Here is an 18,369-nt window from a genome sequence, read left to right on the forward strand (position 1 = left end):
TTAGATGGTGAGCCACTCGTGGCCTCCACCGCCGTCTTCCTGTCCTCCAGCGAGCATTGATCGCATCTGTGTCTCGATCTCGTTTGCATCTTTGCGGAGCTTGCACGACCGACGATCGTTAGCACCCAACAGGCTTTCGGCGATGTAAGTCGCGGTTCGGAGTAACTTGGTAGCGGTGCGTAGCTTGTCGTGGTTCTCACTTGAAGGAGATCGTTGACTCTCTCTTGAGGTGGCAATTCGGTGCAGCATACGTGCAAGTTCCGCTGCACTTTCACAAGCCTCTAGCGAGAATTCTCCATAGCCATTGACACTGACATCGTACATCTCAGAGAGAACTACGCGCTGATCCTCGAGCGAAGTGTTGAGGTCGTTCCGACTGAGCGTCAGCCATTGTCTGAAAGCATCCAACACCAAGGCGGAGCACTCTCGCTTCGTACTTTCAGAGCCTGCGAACTCGGTGGAGAACGTGGCGAAGAATCGAGCGACGAGTTCGTACTTGGCGCGCGCCTTATTCTGTTTGAGTTGATCCTGCTGGTACAGTTTGGCCAGCTCGAGGTGAAGAAAAGCTGAGGCTGGCACAGCTCCACTGCACGCGTTCTCGTAGATATCAATCGCCGCTGAGAAGCAGCGTATCGCCTCCGTAATTGCGTCCTTCGCCTCCTCAGAGCTGGTAGTTCGATCCTCGTTTCCACTGCGAAGAAGGTGAACCTGTGCCAGAGCGACGTGGACTGCTGCTGTGGTGACATGTTCTCGACCAAAGTGGCGTTCCTGAAGCTCCCAAGCCTTACTGCAATTCTCCAGCGCTTCATCCATTAGCGAACGAGCGGAAGCCTCGTAGTCGCTGCCTGGGTGATTGGTACTCAGCGTTGAAACAGGGGGAGAGATCGTAAGCTCTTGAATCAAGGCCGTTCTAGCTCGAGCCTCAGCGTCTTTCTTCGATAACAATGGATCCCCACTGCCACTCGCAAGCTCAACCTCTTCCAGCGCGCGAGATCGCAGATGACGAGAGCCTTCGGTCGTTTTCAACCAGCGTTCAGCGCGATCACGACGCGCTTGTTGCCCGAGAACACGGAGCTGCCGTCCACGCCTCGCCTGAGCCTCAGCGGCTACAAGGTAGAACTGCACCAAGTCGCTGCTGTCCGGATTATCTTTCTCCCTTGCTACTACTGCCACTAGGGCATAGCGCACGGCCTCTTCGAGTTGTCCGCGGCGAAGATAAACGCGACTGAGCAGCAGCTTCACTCTTGCTAGTAAGACTGGAGGACTGTCATCGTCAGATTCGGAGCCCTCAGCATTAGTAGGAAGTCGGATATTCCCATTCGCCCCCAGCGTGAGAACTTCTGTCCACGTGAGCGAGTGGTAGCTCACTCGGTTGAGTACGCGCTGCAGAGTGGAGCAGAGCCCTTGGATGTACGACGCAGCGGACGATTTACGGTTGCTGAAGTCCGCGCTTGCAGTCTGGAGACGATCGAGGAACGTGTGGAACGGGACGATGCCGTCTTCTGCTGTATCAAGAGATACAAACAACGCGTTCAACATTTGAGCCACGCCTGGAGGCAACCGAGCGGATACGAACGTGATGTGTTGGTGAAGTTCTTCACTCAGCTCTTCAAGCCTCAGCAGCAGTTGCTGCCAGTGCAAAGTTTGCTCCGATCCGAAAGCTTTCTCCAGAACGTCACGCGTAAAGACCGCAGCCAAAAGCTGGTTACGACTTCCTGCATCGGCATCCTTGTTCAAACTTTCCAGCAGCTCCTCAACTTCCACGCGTCCTCGAGTAGCTTCATCGCTCTGAGCATTGTAGAAGAATTCTAGCGCCAACTGTAGCAGTTTACCAGAGTCTTTCTGTCCGCCTGGAGTTTTAGTCCCAGCTCCTCGCTCCTTTTGCGTTTCGATCTCGATCTCTCGAAGTAAATTGGCAGCGCATGAAGCATGCAGCTCCGCCTGTTTCCAGAGGTTCATTCGTGCGTAAGCCTCTCCGAGCTCCAGTTCCGCTTGAGCTTTACTGACGTGGTGTTGCCCGTGCACGAGCTTCACCAGCGCCAATACGCGCATCCGACCGCGTAAAAGTTGCTCAGACAAAGTCCGTCCTTGCTCGTCGTAGAACTGGTTGATGAATGGGTCCGAGGATTCATCATCGTCGTCGTTGAACTCCTTCGTGTCGTCTCGAGTCTCGGGATTTAGGTAATCTCTGCTGTCTTTCCGTGTGCTGTCGCGCTTGGAGTTCTTGCGAGACTTTTGTTTCATCGCCAACGGCTTTGCGAAGGCCCCCACTCGAGTGTGCCCTGAAGTCTCGAGAACTTTGAGCTCCCGATCTAGATCGGCGCACTCTTGAAGTGCATCTTGCAGTCGTCGAGCTGGAGGTTTATACCAGGAAGGCATCCCTGGGCAGGGCTCTTCCAGTACGGGAGGAATCCGTTGTGGAGACACGAGGGGAATGTCGTCACAGGGAATGATTGACGTCAGGGCCAGCGGCATTCGGCCGGCACGCTGGCTAACACTTCCAATCACCATCGCGTCACCAAGAAGATGTTGAGCAGTGAGCAATCTGCAAGGAATGGAGGCGTTTCGCTAACGCTATTTTGTACGCAGAGTTCTGCAAATCGGCAACTTCTAATACAATTTGGATCTGTGTAAAAACTAACTAACATTGAGCACTGTGGTGAGCTCCAGCCGACCGCCTTGAGTTGATCGGGGGACCCAAAGCATGAGGGACCCACCTCCGGTACCGGGGATTCCCAGGAATCCATCCCTCCATCGATCCAGATACAGCGTCTTGCCCCCTAGAGCCGTGACATTGGAGACCCACGTCACATTCGTGCCAGCATGGACAGCCACTTCGGCGATCTTGTTGCCCCCTGACATGGCGTTCACGTGCACGTCCTCCGTGTCCCGACTTGGAGCAGTTGATCGAGGAGTCGGACGAATCAACCGCCTTACCACGCGCGATACTTTACGCAAAACTTTCGGCGGGATCCTGGATGACCTCATCAGCTCTGGAACCTGCGATAACGGCACGTACCTCTCCGCTGAAGAGTACGTGTACTCCATGTCAGACAAGGCCATGATGTTCGTAGCCGTCTGGGACCCCTCGAACGTCGCTGGCGTGGTCTCTGAATTCTTCCAAACCATTTGCGGCCCCACAGAATTCATCGGGGAGGTCGACGACGGCTCTGCGTCCGACGCGTTGGGGCTTACAACAGTGGGGAAGGCCTTCAACAGCAGTATCGGTACTTGGACCAAAACTGGCGATGGAGTTGTCACCATCACATTCCACCATGCAGTTGTTGGTGACCGTGGGGATCTCGTGCAGCATCAAGTTCGACTCGACCATTTTCACGCGGATTTCATCCTCAGAAATACTCGGATTCTCCCTGCGAAGGTTGGCTATGATCAACCACGCGCGGTCTGTCAGGCGCTTCATATCGTCACCACACGTTGAATTGGACTGTAGTGCGGACTGCAGCGACGTGATGTCGCTCTCCTCCAGACTGTCGATGGTGTCACCCAGCGTAATTGCCTTCATGAAGGTGGTGAATGATGTCCAGCTTGAGGCAATGGTGGTGTTGCCTTCGATGATCTCTCTCACGAACAGCTCGATGGTGTTGGTTACGCGGTCGGACACCTTCATCCCCGTGGACACATTGATCCCGAGGCACGACATTATCGTGATCGGCAGGTCGTAGACCACGTTGTCTGTCTGGTACAGCTTCGTCAGGAGCTGGTCGGTCGTGGTCTGTGGGTCTGACACTTTGACTGTCCGCACGTATCTGGATAACGCCTTGACCAGGTTCGCGACCTCCTTGCCGCACTTGAAGGCGATCGGGACGCCCTTCGCCATTTTGGAAAACGCCCCATAAGCTCCGAAAGTTGCGAGCGAAAGAGCGGATTGAGCTACGGCCGACACTTTCGACAGCATTTCGAGCGTGCAGTCGTCGTTCTGTCTGATACATTGCATCCCGCACTCGACGGGGTATTCAAGCGGACACTGCGCCCAGCACATGCCGAGCTTGTGCTCGAAGCCTAGAGGGCAGACTTCAGCCACGTGGGTCTCGCGATAGCAGGCCATGCCAACCCCAGCTCGTCCTGAACCGACCCAGTTCGTCGACTCGACCGTGCTGATGTCGGCGGTGAAGGTCAAGTCTCCGAGTCTTCCTAACCACTCTCGGTATCATCATCATCATCGTAGTCGTCGTTGTCCAGGGAATCATCGTCCAGCTCTGGCATGATGGAGGAAGACATTGGAGTCGGTGCAGGTGTGACGTCGCCTTCGAACGTGTACGTTTGAGCCAGAGTAGCAGCGACGGCAACTAATAAGTGCGGCGAGCTGTGACTTGGCCATGATTCTTGAAGTCCGGACTCGAATGAAAGTCGATTAATGACGAACCTTTCGGTGATGCCCGCATGAACGCTCGGCTCGGGGACAGCCCCGTGGTGTGATGACACCCGCGACTCCTGGTAGTCCATGAGTTCTGAATCTCGGTTCGAATCTGTAGCAAAGCTGAATGAATAATGCAAATCGCTGCGAACACCAGCCTAAACTACGCATGAAACTATGGATAAGCTGGCACTGGAGCGCCAGTGGTTGCGAAGTGTATGTAAGCTTCAAGCACCGCAGAGATTAAAACGGCGATTAACAGGACGCGGGCAACACGGGAAGGGGAAAAACGCAAAAAATACCAGCTACAGATTCGGACTCCTCAAACTTGCGGGTAATTTGCGTGCACGCACACCTTCATCCGTGCAAGGATGATAGTGCGGAGCCTCAATGGCCAAGTCGACGCTCCGGACGCGTAACTGGTCCATTTATCCATTCCATCACCAGCATTTGGTGATGAACGCGCTCTACGGAAAGTGGATCGCGCTCTATTGCGTCCGAGAGTGCATGACCAACGGAAATGGACCTACAGCTCTGCTGATATATTATCCGTTCGACACCTTCCAGAAAGCGTTGCTCAAGCCAGATAGGGTGAGCACGGCAATAAGTTTGACTTGCGAGTTGGCCGGAAGGTCTGGCCATGGTTCCAGTTGCAGTCGGTAAGCCGATGTACGCGGTCTCCACTTTGCATTTCGTCCTTCAAGACTCAAGACTCAAGGCCTTCCACCATGGTGCTGGGGGCAGATATGTACCTCGTGCTGTCGCCCGACCCGTGTGATACCGGGGAACGCATTGGCTATCAAGCTAGTGAGGGCGACTCACCGGTTGCTGCCGCCGCCCCCGACCCGACAATCTCAGTGGGTATGGCACTCGATGTGTTGTGGCATGACAACAAGCACGCGACCGATCTAAAGAAGATTTTGCTCGCCATCATCTCCTTCTGCATCTTCGTCGCCGCCATGTTCCTGCATATCCCCACCACCAACATGTACCACCAGCACTACGGAGTCTCCTCAGCCCTCGCGACGTCAGGAGATGACACGATCACGACCATCCCGGACATTTTCGACTGGCTCAACGACACATTCGTCCCCCAAGTGTTCGTCACCACGGACTACAACGGCGCTGCTCTGCCTGAAGATCAATGGGGGAGGATCTCCACGTTCAACAAGGTGCTCGGTGCCGTTCTGTTTGAAGTGACCTACATGCAGTCGGGAGAATGCGATACACCTGACTTCCTCGCGGATCTCTACTCGAGTTGCTATGATCCTTCCACTACGACAACGGACAAGTTTCTGATCAGTATCAACACGAACGCTTCAACCGCTGCGGAGCTGCTCACAGAGAAGAAAGACAGCGGCACCTGGCTCGACTCCTCGACGCAGCAAATGGTTGTCACTGTCATCACCCTCAATGCACAGCTTCCTGGGTACGCGGTGACCAAACTGCAGTTCGATTTCAACGACGGTGGCTACGTGGAGTCTAGTGCATCGACGACATCCACGCTGCTGGACCAGTATCCATCGGCTACGCCTATCGTGCTGGACGCCCTCGTAGTCGTGTGGTTTTCGCCGTGGATCCTGGCCTCCGCTATCATCCAGTACGGGAAAAGTTACGAGAAGAAGCATCGCCTCGCGAACCCAAGAGACTGGTTGAAGCTTGCCAAACACACCGCGAAGGCGATCGGAGTGTGGGCGTTCCCCGATGGTTGGTTTGCTATCGACTTCTTCAGAGGACCCATCGTCTACTTGTTCTACATCACGGTGCTGATCACACAGGCGGTGACGGTGAATTCCGACTTCAAGCGGAAGCTGGTCGCTCTTGGAAACGGTGGCCAGACAGACAGTGAAGCGAGTGAGATGCTAGCCTCCGTGACGAAATCGTTTCGTCTCATTGCGAGTCTCACCGTGTTGCTGCGATTGTTTGCCACTGCGGCGGTGTTGGTGCTGGGACTTCGCATCCTCAACACCTTCCGTGACCATGTCGGGCTGAGCATACTCACCCGGACGATGGTGAGCGCAGTGCACTCCTTCTGGACCTTTTCCGTCATCTTTGCCGTGGTGTTCGTAGCTTTCGCAGCTGCGGGCAATGTGCTGTTCGGTGATCGAGTTCAGGACTTCTCGTCGCTGCTTAATGCTATGAAGTCGTGCGTCAACATGATCTACGGCGACTTCGACTTTGACAGCATCAAGGACATCGACTATTCTGTGGTCTACTACTGGAGTTACATGGCAATGGAGACGTTCGTGCTCTTGAACATCGTGCTCGCCATCGTAGTGGACGCCTACCAGGAGGAGAAGACCAAGAAGGACAAGAACAAGTGCTGGGTCTTCTTCCGTGTGGCCAGCAATGTATTCCGCCAGTGGCTAGCGAGAGTGAACGACTTGGTTTGGTTCCCGTGCTGCCGTCGAGATAATCGCCGTCACGAGGTTGTCTTCTGGGGGAGAATCCGACCCACTGAGCTGCACACGAAGCTCAGGGAGAAACTGGATGAAGCCAAAGGCGGTGACCCCTATCTCGGTTGGACACCGCAAACGCTGATCAGTGCAACGATCCTAAGTAAAATCTTCCCCGATGCTCGGATCGAGGAGTGCAGGGCTACGATGGAGCATCTCACGGTGGAGCAGCAGCACCAGTCGAAGCATGACCTGCTTGAAGGAACCGAAGCAGCAGCGCCAGAGCCTAAACCCAATCCCAAGCTCGGTAGCACTCCTAGTCCCACTGCCAGCATCCCAGACGACCTGACTTACACTTCGACGACCAAGAGCAGCCGGGGCTTGGCTGGAATCGACGCTGACGTGAACGACGAGCTGATGATTCGCATCGACACTCTGGAGCAAAAATTGGATCTGTTGATTGGCAAGATGTCCAAGCAAACACTGTGAATGGCAACCAAGTGCCAACATATCTGTTCTCTCTTCGTCCGATTAATCGACAGCGTCGTGTATGTACAAAGTGCACTTAAGCTTCAAATACCTAGCATCATCACAAGTAAGTACCACTAGCAGCGAAGACTAATACATGTAGCCATGAGCATAGATTCGCGAGTGAACCTATTCTCATGGCTACATGTTGGCTGAGTGATATCCTACGCAGAATTCGCTTAACGTCCCACGTTCGTGTTTTCTCGAGTACGTCGACAAATAACCGATGGAATCCAGTGCGGTACCCCTGAACTACGGCACCGCATCCGCCTCAAACTCGAATTGCAAAACCAAACGCAGTTCTCAATTCACTCTCCAAGGCTCAAGACACTCGACCCGCCTCCAGTATCAGTCAACTAATTCCAAGATGCCGTGGACGGATATGTACGTCATCCTGTCGCCGGACCCATGCAGCGCTGTGAAGAAGAGGGACCCTCCGCCCCCAGCCATCTCCGTCCACGATGCGTTGGACGTCTTGTGGCACGACTCGCACCACGCGTGGGACCTGCGACGAATCGCCATGGCGTTGTTCTCCTTCGCCATTCTCATCGCCGCCGTCTTCGTGCACGTCCCGACTCGAACCATGTACACGCACACGCCGTCTTGTCGGCGTTGGCGACTTCCGGGGGTGACACCGTCACCGAAGACTCGCCCGTCAAGTTCCTCAACATCGAAACCATCCCGGACATCCTCGACTGGATCAACGACACCTTTGTGCCTCAAGAGTTCGTGACTGAAGACGCCTATGGTGAAGGCCTGCCAGGGAATGAATGGGGTCGGGTATCCCTGTTCAACCAAGTGCTGGGGGGAGTCAGCTTCGACGTAACGCGCATGGAGAAGCGCGACTGCAAGACGGAGGCCTTCCTGCGTGGTCTATACGGCAGCTGCTACGACTCGGAGTACACCACAACGTATGACTTCGTGATCGCGTACAACAAGACCGCACCCCAAGCCCGAGAGATTCTGGTCGAGAAGGGAGACTGGCTGAATGCCTCGACGAAGGAGCTGGCGATCACTGTTCCCACTCTCAACAGTGAGATCCCGGGCCACGTCGTGTCAACGCTGAAGCTCGACTTCAAATCGGGTGGCTACATCAAGTCAAGCTTCACGACCACACCGACACTCGCAGATCACTATCCAAACACTCATAGGATTGTCATCGACGCTCTCGTCGTCCTGTGGTTCTCCCCGTGGATGCTAATCATGACCGTCACAACGTACGCAATCCGGCGCTACCAGACTCGTCGAGGCACAAGTTCGCGCACCAGAGCGTCATGGAGATTATTCGCAAGTGCACACTCCCCGATGGCTGGATGGCGATCGACGTGCTGAGAGGGCCAATGGTGCACGCGTTCTACGTGACGGTGCTGATCACGCACTTTGCGATCACCGATGAAGTGTTCATGAATAAAATCGAGGAGCTGCAGAACGGAAGTCGCAGTGGAGACAACGCGCTGAGGTCTTTGATCGCGTCCTTCAACTACATCGCACGGTTGTCGGTACTGTCACGGATCTTGGCTTCAGCCGCGGTGTTCATCCAGGGACTGCGTGTTCTCAACACGTTCTGCAACCACAATGGCCTGAGCGTGCTCAGTCGGTCGATAACCAAGGCGATCTGCTGGTGCGGGACTTTCGCCGTGACGTTCTTCGTGATCTTCATGGCGTTCGCCGTATCTGGCGCCATACTGTTCGGCAATCGAGTGCACGAATTCTCGTCGCTCTTGGTATCGATGACGACCTGTGTGAACATGCTCTTCGGTATGTTCGACTTCGGCGTGATCAGCGACATCCACTACTCGGTCACGTTCTACTGGAGCTTCATGGTGCTCGAGACGTTCGTGCTGCTCAACATTGTGCTAGCGATCGTGATCGACGCGTACAACGCAGAGAAGCTCAAGAAGGAGCGAACCAAGTGGTGGAGATGCCGGAGGGTTTTCGTCAACATGATGATGGGATTCACGACAAGATTCATCGACCTGCTGCCGAGCTGCTGTCTGGGGATCAAGCCTCGCCGTGACGTGGTGCTGTGGGGACGGATCCGACCCAAGAGACTTCGACAGGAGCTTCTGGCAAGACTCAGCAACTCCCAAGACGTCGAATTCGGCTGCGAGTTGACGCCTGGAACAGTGCTGACTGTGGAGAAGTTGGAGCAGCTATTCCCCGACGCTACGGAGCTCGAGTGTGCGAACACGCTGAAGTATCTCGTCGCTGGAATCTGCCACGACGCTGAAGAGGAAGAGAGCGAGGAAGGCGACTGCAGCAAGCCTGGCGAGCGCGTCTCGTTGGCTCTGTGTCAATGCGGTACTTCAGGTAAGAGCAAGCTAGACAGCCCCGCAGCTTCGAGCCAGCGACGAGCACTGGGGTGTCCACGGTTTCCATTCGAGATAGCTGCCGCTCAACCCCCACGGCGGAGATCCAGGGCGTCACAACTCGCCTCACTGGAGTTGAGGAGAAGCTGGAAAAACTCAACCGTGACCTTCAGCGGAAAATTGACATGCTGGTCGAGCGAATGGCACAGACATAGGCTTCAAGTTGAGTAAAGCATGCTAATCAAGCAGAAACTTTGTTGTCACAGTACAGTACTCACGGTGATGCCTACAGTTGGGAAGGTCGAGAAATGTTCTCGACGAGGTCTGCCAGCGTCATGGAGGGTTTGGTGCGAGCTCGGAAGCGCCGCTGCAGCTTGTTGGCGAGACGGTTGATGGCCATCACATTGATCAGCACGAAGATTTTGTCCGCAGCATACACGATTGTGTCTGACGACGGACAGGTATACACGTATGGGTAAGGCGCGCCTCCGGGTCCGCCCTTCGCGCGTAGCAGCCCGATCGGGAGCGTGTGCGCGACTCCAGACGTCATGTACTCGAATAGCTCCCCATACAGCAGCTGCCGCCCACGGAGTTCTCTCGGGACGTCGTAGAGCACGAAGCAGCTCTTTCCATCCAGAATCTTGCGGATGAACATGTTCAGCGACGGGTTGAAGAAACTCTGGATCAACAAGTCGTCGGCGACGTAGGAAGGGAACAGCGCGCCATTCATGAAGCGTTCTTGGAAGAACGTGTCGCCGTTGTCGCCATTGTACAAGCTTTCGATGGTTGCTGCCGTCGAATCGTCCGATTCAGCTCCATACGTGCTCACTTGCTGGGCTGCAGTTCTCAAACTACCAAGGAAAAACGTGTTCACAGCTGAGAGCGCGCGCATGAACACCGCCGACTTACGCTGCACCCAGTTGCGCTTCTTCGTGACAGTTGAAGCGCGGCTGTACTGCACGCTATCAACACCGGCAGACGATAACGGACCTCGGTGACTCGACAACCTCGACTTCACATCGTACTCGTCGTCTGTGCCAATGAAGGCACCGCCTTGGATTTTCCGAGACGACCCGAAGCTGGGTACTGGATCCAGGAATCGGTTGTTGCTAACATCTCGGAGCTCGATGATCGTGAAGATTTTGCTGCGCTGCAGCGCCGAATTGACGAGGATAGCGTTAAAAATGGCCTTGGAATCGTCGTACCCAGCTTCGGTGCCTTGGGCGAGGACAACAATCGAAGACGCGGTGTAAATCCCAGCAGTGGCAAGAACGTGGTGGTTCTGCGGAGAGCCGTGGACATGGTACACCTCGCCAAAGTCTCTCAGCTGCAGCCACGACACGCTGTCGAAAGTGCCAGCGTCTACAATCACAACTGGGACGACCCGTTCAATATGCGGCGCACGTAGAGGTCGAAGGAAATTCACCAGTCTTGAGACAGAGCGTTGGCCTCCGCTCTCGTTTCCGATGTTACTGCACACGACGATGTGACCGCCACCTGCAAGCAACTGGCGCGAAGGAGAAGACGGGATCTGCGATGGATCATCACTGGCAGCGCACCGCTTGATGTACTCACGAATGTCCTTGGGGATACGCCTTTCGACGTTGTGCTTCGCCCGACGAGCTCTGCTTAACAAGTTTCCGCGGCTCTGCAATAGTGCCATGTTCAAGGATAATGCCGCGACGGTACTCATCGTTGGTGTACCGGCAAAAGGTTCAAGCGCGCAGATCGACTCGGCAATCAGGTAAGCCTTGGTGCTAGGAGCAATGCGATACCACCGACCAGGATTGAACGCGATCTCTCCATCCGACTCAACCGCGATCAGCAGCACTAGCCCATTCGATTGCCTGTGGATGTGCATGGTGGCTTGGATGAAATTCATACCGTGGAAATGCTTGGTCAAGCAGCAAGCGTAGATCTCGTTGGCAGCACCGGAGATGTACTCGGACACCCACGGCTTCACCAAATGTGCTTGCTCTGGCGGCACATTCGGAAGTTCCCCACTGCGGCTAGTGATCAGATTGGACACCACAGTGGACAAGCCGGGGCATCTGCAACTGAGGCCCATCAGACCCAGTCGGATCTCGTCCGCACACACCAAATTCTCCTTGCTAAGGCCAGTCGCCTCCAGAAGAGTCCGATTGTCAGAGTTCGCTAGCATGGCAAACAACTGCGTGTGTTCTTGCTTGTGCTGGGAAACTGAGAGTACTCGAAGAACTGTGGCGGCGTCTTCCTTGTTGCCGTCATCCGAGTACTTGTCGGGTAAAAAGAATACAGCCATCGCTCGGTCAAGCTGCGCGTTCCTCAGATCCGTATCGCGGAGGGGTGATCCATACACAAGGAACACGCGCTTGTGATACCGTGGGTTCTGCTCCACAAAGTCCATCACTTCTCGCTGGTACGACGCGTTCTCACCAGCCTTGTCGAACTGCATCAACACCACGATATGTGTCTCGCGAATGAGACTCCCGCCACGGCGCATCCATTTTGAAACCAGCGGCTTGACATTCCGCTTCTTCTCGTTCACTTCTCCTTCTTCCATCGCGGAATAGGCTTCATGAATGCTGCCGTACCGAGCGTGGGTTTTCAAGGGGATGTCACTGTGCGAATGAGAGGCTTCAGTGGTACTTTGCCCAGCCTTTCTTTTAGTTTTCTTCTTGCCTTCATCGTCATCTTCAGTGTCGCTGTCATGACCTTGGAATGCCTCTTCGTGGTCAGGGTGGAAGAATTCGCGGATAAAATCTTTGGTTTGTGCGACCGACGGGTTTCCTGTTACGATAACATGTACGGTGTTTCGTGAGCCGTCGTACTTGACAAGAGTTCCACGCTGGTCTCCGTACAGCGTCATGAAGGCGGCCGACTCGTTCGCGAACGTATAGATACCAAACACAATGATCACGCACACCGTCAATTGGCCCAGCACCGTGTGTGGAGAGAAGTCTCCGTAACCCACAGTCGACACCGTCACGAACATGAAGTAAATGGACGAGAAGAAACTCCACGTCTCGTCACAGTTCGGGTACGCCTCGGAGCCTTCGTTCGTTGCTCGTAGAATCGTCTCCGTGCCGTCCTCGTTACTGCACTCATACACATGGAGCAGGAAACTGTTCGTGTGCGGCAGCTCTCCAAGCTGCTCAAGCGAGAACAGCACTGCAGCGAAGAAGAACACGAGACACAGAGCCTTGAACACGACGAGCAGCACTTGAGAGAAGAAGGTCTTGTTCGGGTATCTCGTGAACAAGTGATCCACCACCACATAGCCGACGTACGAGCGGATAAATCCGAAATCCAGCCACGACCGTAGGCGCTTAGTCCCCACCACGATCGTCTGGATCGAAATGGCGAAGTGGGCAACCACAGACAGCAAGTCGAACAGGTTGTGGAGCTGCAATACGAATGTCACCCTACCAAAAAAATGTAAAAAAACAAAACATTCAGCAGCTAAAACTACATGAAATAGAGTAAACTGTTCTAAACCCACTTGTTCTTTGCAGCCAGCCACCGAATGCCGTATCCGACGCCCGTCGCGATCAGGAAGAGCGACTCAACCGACCACGACGAGAAACTCACCGCCAGCGACCCACCTCGCACAACTATAAAACATAACAATGACAATACAAAAGTTAAGTAAAATAATACAATTGAGCAGCAGATGAGGTCCCCACGCACCCCAGTTGATGCAGACATAGAAGCTGGTGACGAGTTGCACGAGGTAGTTCTGCCTCAACCACGAAGAAACGACAGAAACACATCAGCATCGACCCAAAAAATACGTTTAGCGTACTACTGCACACTATGCATCGCTGCGCACCACGACGTTCGTGAGCGGGGAGTCGCAGAGCTTGCGGAGCCGCTCGACGTAGCGGTGCGAGGCCAGCTCGAGCCACTCGTAGACGATGGACAGCGCCACGACCGGCACCTGGATGAGCAGCCAGTAGCGCACTTGGTCCCAGATGAGGTACCACGAGGCCGTGTAGCAGCCGGCCGAGTCGTCCGTGATGGAGCAGGCCGGGGCCACGGCCGCCACCAAGTCCGTCATGTTCGACTCGCCCTTGGTACTGCACTGCCGCTTGGGCTGTTTTCTAGCCGGCGGTAAAACGCGCTAGTGTGGGCCACATAAGCCGTGACTTGGTTTTTGTATGACTCGCAAACGAGCCAGTAGCTGGCTCGTTTGGCAGTGTTGAAGTTGCCTTTAACATCATCACTCTACTGTAGTAGCGCTATTGGTTCGGCAGGATGGGGTACAACACCGCGGGCGTGAATGGCGAGCGCTGGTCGTGCGCCGCCAGTTGCTCGTCCACCTCCGTGCTGGGCCGCATATCACTCTGTCTATCGGCTTCCGGCCTTGGAGACCGTCGAGGCGACTGAGCAGCTTCTGCCTGCCACGCAGCCTCTTGCAGGGAGATCTGCTCGCGGTTGTATCCGCTGACTGCAGCGGCCAGCCTGCTGGGGCTGAGCGCGGGGTCGTAGTCGTAGTCGTAGTCGAACTCGGACTCCGAGTCACTGCCTGGATATAGCAGCGGGCTGTCGCTCGATCTGGCATTGCGCAGGACTTCCATGCCGGCTCGCAAGAAGCTGCGGTTGTAGCGCAGCGTGCTGGAGCTGCTGGAGCTGTTGGTCGGTGGCGCCTGACGTGCCTGTGGCAGCATGATGGGGCTGCGCGCTGATGGTCGAGCGGGGTACTCGGCGGACTCGACCCGCTCTTCGAACTGCGTGTCGAGCTGGAGGTGGTTGGTCGGAGAGCGTCGACCTCCAGCACTGAGCTTGCGTGGCATTGATTTCCGAGTATTGAGCAGCGCTGGAGGGCGAGGCGATATCCCGTCGACACTGGTAGAGCGGCTGGATGGGTGCTCGCTGAAGAACGGTGGGCGGGTGGGCGATACGAGGACGTTCTGGCGAGTGCCGAACTCGTTCACGTGGCGAACCAGTTGCATTGGGGGCGATGTCACGCCGCTATTGTCGTCCAGTAGAGGTAAGGTAGAGGTTCCGGCCTCGCTGCTGGTGGAGATATTACTCCGACGCTTGCCGGGATGTCGCCGTCTGCTTTCGTCTTGACTGGCTTGAGCTCGGAGCTGCGAACGACTATTACGTGGACTGGAAGCGAGAGGCCTCACCAGACTTTGCTTGTGCTTTGGTGACCGCCTCGACTTCCCCACGGTGAAGTGCAGATCCATCTCGTTCGCAACTCCAGGTAAAAGTTCTCGAGTCGCTCTGTTGATCTTTTGGAGCAGACTTTCCGATTCGCCCGTGGCATCCGTCGGCATGTATAGCGATGATATCCTCGGGCGTTCCATGGCTGGGTTTCGCTGCGGTACAAACGTCTGACTGCCTTGATCCGTGATCGTGACTGTAGCTTGGACCTCTTTGTTCCGTCGTAGAGATATCATGTACAGGTCGTACTCGTACTTGCGCCAGATCTTGCCCATGAGGTCTTCGTTGACGATCACTTGCATGTCGAACTCGCGTCGGACAGTAGCTAGCGCCACTTCAGCCTGGAACGCTCGGTTTGTTTGCAGTACTTGGTCGATTCGCACCTGCTCCAATGTAAATTCTACGGCTTGTTTCTCGGCTCGGACTTTGAACAGCATGAGCGTCGTCATCTCCAGATCGGAATGCAGCATTCCCTTTTGACATTCGTGCTGGACGATCACGCGCGCTTGCTGCCTTGTGGTTGTGTTGAGGTGCGATATCTCTCGCGATTGCTCGCACACCACAATCTCCAGATTCGCGATCAAGTCTGCCTTGAGCGCTATATCACGCTGCAGTTTGTTCACAAGATGGTCCAGCTTGCTTTTCCTGAACCGACTCATGCGGACGATCTCGCGCTGGGAGGACGTACGCTCTGCGGCTTGGCTGACTGCCTTCGTTGTAGGCGTTGGATAAACTTCAGGTATTACCTGGTCATCCAGTTCGTCTTCGTCGTCCGTGCCACCCAATCCTTCAATACTAATGATTCCCTTGCGACGAGCTGCAGCTCGCCGCTGTCGACTCGCTTGCTCTTCTTCCGTGACATCTTCCTGAACCTCGAGCTCAATATCAATCGGTTTGTCGTCTTCCGCGAGAATACTGTCAAGGCACAGCTCTTCGCCGAAGGTGTCCTGGATCATTTGCAGCAGCTCTCGTATGGCTTCATCCAGAGGGAACTCGTCGAGTTTGACAAGTACCAACATGTTTTGAAGTGAAAGGATAAAGCGGTTGAAGGCGTTCCTTGAGGTGGAAGTTGCGATGTCCAGCTCGTTCTTGTTGCGCTGCAAATCCTCCTTTTCAGTCTGGAGCTCGATCACGTGCTGCTCGGATTCCTCAATGCGAGTTTTCAACACTGTGGACTCTTTCTCCGCAACTCATAATGATTTGGCCAACTGGTCGATCTGAGCGACGTTGTCGCGGTTCACGTACGTGATCTCGCGAAGTCGCGCGTTGGCGACTTTGACTTCCACCTCCAGCTTGGTGACTTGCTCCTTCGATGTCGTCTCGTACATCTTGAACCGCTCCTTCAATGAAGCCACACTGCGTGACACATGCATGAATTAGTGTTGTGAATCAATACAAACAAAGCGAAGTAATGAGAACACCCACTTCTTCTTGGCCTTCTCGTAATTTTTCTCCAGCTCTTGAGTTCGTTGTCGCAATTGTTCACAGGTGCGTTCTGAATGCAAAAAAGCTTGTTGTCCTGCCGAGTACACGCGCTTGTTATGTTGCAGTTCCGCATCTAGAGACTCTAAAGACGACCGCAGGTTCCAGATCTGCTCTTCGTCCCGCTTTCGATCGAGTTTGTTGGCCTCAACGATCGCTTCAAGCTCCATCTTCTGGTTCAGAAGCCGTTCAATACGCAGTTTGTCTTGCGCGCGCATCCCGGTGTTGGGCTTTTCAACCGTCAAGAGGTTGCATTTCGCCTCCAGCACCCCCACCTGGACCCTCTCTTCATCGATCTGAGCTGTTAGTCTTGCAATTTCTCGCTGGTGTTTCACGCCATTCTCCACTTCGATATCAAACTGCTCTTTCATCGTCTGCAGACGCGCCTCAAGGTGACTTTGTTTACGCTGGTTCTCGATCAGCTCCTTGTCGACCTGAATCTTTAATTCCAGGAGACGACCGATTTCCTCTTGAGCCTTTTCGACCTGCTCCTGTAGACCCTGCTTCTCTGCAGCCACCTTCTCTTTATCCATCCCTAGTACCACGGCGTCTTGCTTGAGCTGGTCGTTGTTAGCTCGCAGATCCTGGTTCATGAAGAGCGTCTCGTGCATTCGCCTCGCGTAATTTGCCTTCTCGGCTTCCACCCGCTCTAGTTGAGCAGATAGCTTTCGAATCTCCTCGTCCAGGGCAAACCGTTCCGATAAGGCATTCAACCGCTCGGAGTTAGCGACTTCGTAGTCTCTTCGAGCGTCATCCAGAAACTCATTGAGCTTCTTCTCTTCGTCTTCATGGACCAAAACTTCAAGCTTCAGCAGTCGAATCTGCTCCGATTGAGCTGCGATCTGTTGCTGTTGGTCGGCAATCTATCAAAAACGTAGAGCATCACACGTTAACAACAATTCTTGGGCAAGTAAACTATATGCTGTAGGGCGAACCTTGAGGTTTGACTCGGTCGTTTCGGTGACCAGCCTTCGAATGAGCTCACTCTTTTCTGCTCCTCTCGCTGTTTCGTCTTCCAGTGCTGCTTGTACAAGATGGACTTGGGCTTCTAAGTCGAGTCGCTCCCGCTGAAATCCATCCTGAAGCTGTTTTTGTGCGTCCTGGGCCGCTTGCTTGAATTTGAGCATAGCCATTTCGTATTTGCCGTTCTCACACTGCTCCAGCAGCAAGAGGAACGTCAGCCATGCGTTGGAAGACACGTGTCTTTCAATGCGCGGAGGGCAGTGCGCAGCTATTTCGTTAATGATGTTGTGGAAACCATTCGTGTAGACGTAAAGTGCACGATACAGACGGTCGACTAGGTCCTTCGGCATCCCCATGCGATACAGTGAAAACCGATCCATCCCTGCGCGACGAAGCGGACCTCCGTCTCCCCCCTTGCGGAAGGCAAAGGCTTCGGAATCAACATCCAACTCGTCGTCATTCGGACTTTTCAGCATCGACGCGATGTCGCTGACAGGAAGGAGAAATCCTCCGTTTGTCTCCAAGTGCAGGTTCACCCATTCTTCAGCGATGACGGAGTCGTACAGGGCTGGAGTCATCCCCGCCTTCGACATCGGACTTGATATGCTCATTGTGTCGGAAATAGTTGGGGGTGCATCGTTGTAGTTGCCTTCGTTCTTGCCTCCAGGTGACCTCGGCCCGGTTGGACTGTTGGCACCTTGAGTTTTAGCGTTCAAGGCTCGATTGTTCATCGCAGCCAGCGTTTCCCTATTGATTCTAACGATCTCGCTCTCAGCCGGAGGAATTACTATGGCCAGCCGAGCACTGATCGCTGCCAGAGTAGCGGTAGGATCTGTTTGCGCGGCAAACAAACACAGTTTTTTTCGTATCGTCAGACTACACGGCGCTGATAGTTGGACGAAAGACAGTTAGCAACTCTACCGATGTTGAGTAAGTTTGCATGTTGTTTGGTAGGGGAGCGCCTTGGACTTCTCGGACTTGTTTCACTCTTATTGCGGCTGGTTGGTGAAGCCTCCGGCGGGGTTATGGTCAAGGACAGCTCATCAACTCCAGCATCCTGCTCATTGTTCGACTCTTGTGTTGTTACGTCGATGGAAGGAGCAGCTCCATCCTCATCTTCCATCGTGCGTTCTTGAATGCAGCGTGACTTATTAGCCTATTTGCA

The 18,369-nt window shown here is 54.5% G+C and overlaps 6 protein-coding genes across 6 annotated transcripts in view; 2 read left to right on the top strand and 4 right to left on the bottom strand.

Annotated features, from left to right (window-relative positions):
* PHYSODRAFT_473661 (hypothetical protein) lies at positions 1-2,475 on the bottom strand (the record flags this gene model as incomplete). Its single annotated transcript, XM_009516961.1, has 1 exon — positions 1-2,475. The coding sequence occupies one exon, from the start codon at positions 2,473-2,475 to the stop codon at positions 1-3; it is 2,475 nt and encodes an 824-aa protein (XP_009515256.1).
* A 162-nt stretch (positions 2,476-2,637) lies between these two features.
* On the bottom strand, positions 2,638-4,138 carry PHYSODRAFT_477169 (hypothetical protein; the record flags this gene model as incomplete). The annotated part of the gene is made up of 2 exons (XM_009516962.1): positions 2,638-3,087; positions 3,182-4,138. Coding segments are annotated over 2 exons (1,407 nt in total), but the record flags the coding sequence as incomplete, so codon positions are not given.
* A 1,196-nt stretch (positions 4,139-5,334) lies between these two features.
* Positions 5,335-6,669, top strand: PHYSODRAFT_378711 (hypothetical protein; the record flags this gene model as incomplete). The annotated part of the gene is made up of 2 exons (XM_009516963.1): positions 5,335-5,931; positions 6,034-6,669. Coding segments are annotated over 2 exons (1,233 nt in total), but the record flags the coding sequence as incomplete, so codon positions are not given.
* Positions 6,670-7,666: 997 nt separating this feature from the next.
* Positions 7,667-9,823, top strand: PHYSODRAFT_258306 (hypothetical protein; the record flags this gene model as incomplete). The annotated part of the gene is made up of 4 exons (XM_009516964.1): positions 7,667-7,904; positions 7,946-8,516; positions 8,549-9,609; positions 9,684-9,823. The coding sequence occupies 4 exons, from the start codon at positions 7,667-7,669 to the stop codon at positions 9,821-9,823; spliced, it is 2,010 nt and encodes a 669-aa protein (XP_009515259.1).
* A 71-nt stretch (positions 9,824-9,894) lies between these two features.
* Positions 9,895-13,647, bottom strand: PHYSODRAFT_308964 (hypothetical protein; the record flags this gene model as incomplete). The annotated part of the gene is made up of 5 exons (XM_009516965.1): positions 9,895-12,224; positions 12,303-13,012; positions 13,090-13,201; positions 13,278-13,326; positions 13,420-13,647. The coding sequence occupies 5 exons, from the start codon at positions 13,645-13,647 to the stop codon at positions 9,895-9,897; spliced, it is 3,429 nt and encodes a 1,142-aa protein (XP_009515260.1).
* A 461-nt stretch (positions 13,648-14,108) lies between these two features.
* PHYSODRAFT_476632 (hypothetical protein) overlaps positions 14,109-18,369 on the bottom strand; it is a gene marked incomplete at both ends in the record, with an annotated part of 6,334 nt that continues 2,073 nt past the window's right edge. Inside the window, 2 exons of the mRNA XM_009516966.1 lie at positions 14,109-14,210; positions 14,306-15,433. Coding sequence (XP_009515261.1) covers positions 14,109-14,210; positions 14,306-15,433 — 1,230 coding nt within the window. The remainder of the gene's footprint in view (positions 14,211-14,305; positions 15,434-18,369) is intronic.

The sequence above is a fragment of the Phytophthora sojae genome, assembly GCF_000149755.1.
Source record: "Phytophthora sojae unplaced genomic scaffold PHYSOscaffold_1, whole genome shotgun sequence".
NCBI classification, from domain to species: Eukaryota; Oomycota; class Peronosporomycetes; order Peronosporales; family Peronosporaceae; genus Phytophthora; species Phytophthora sojae.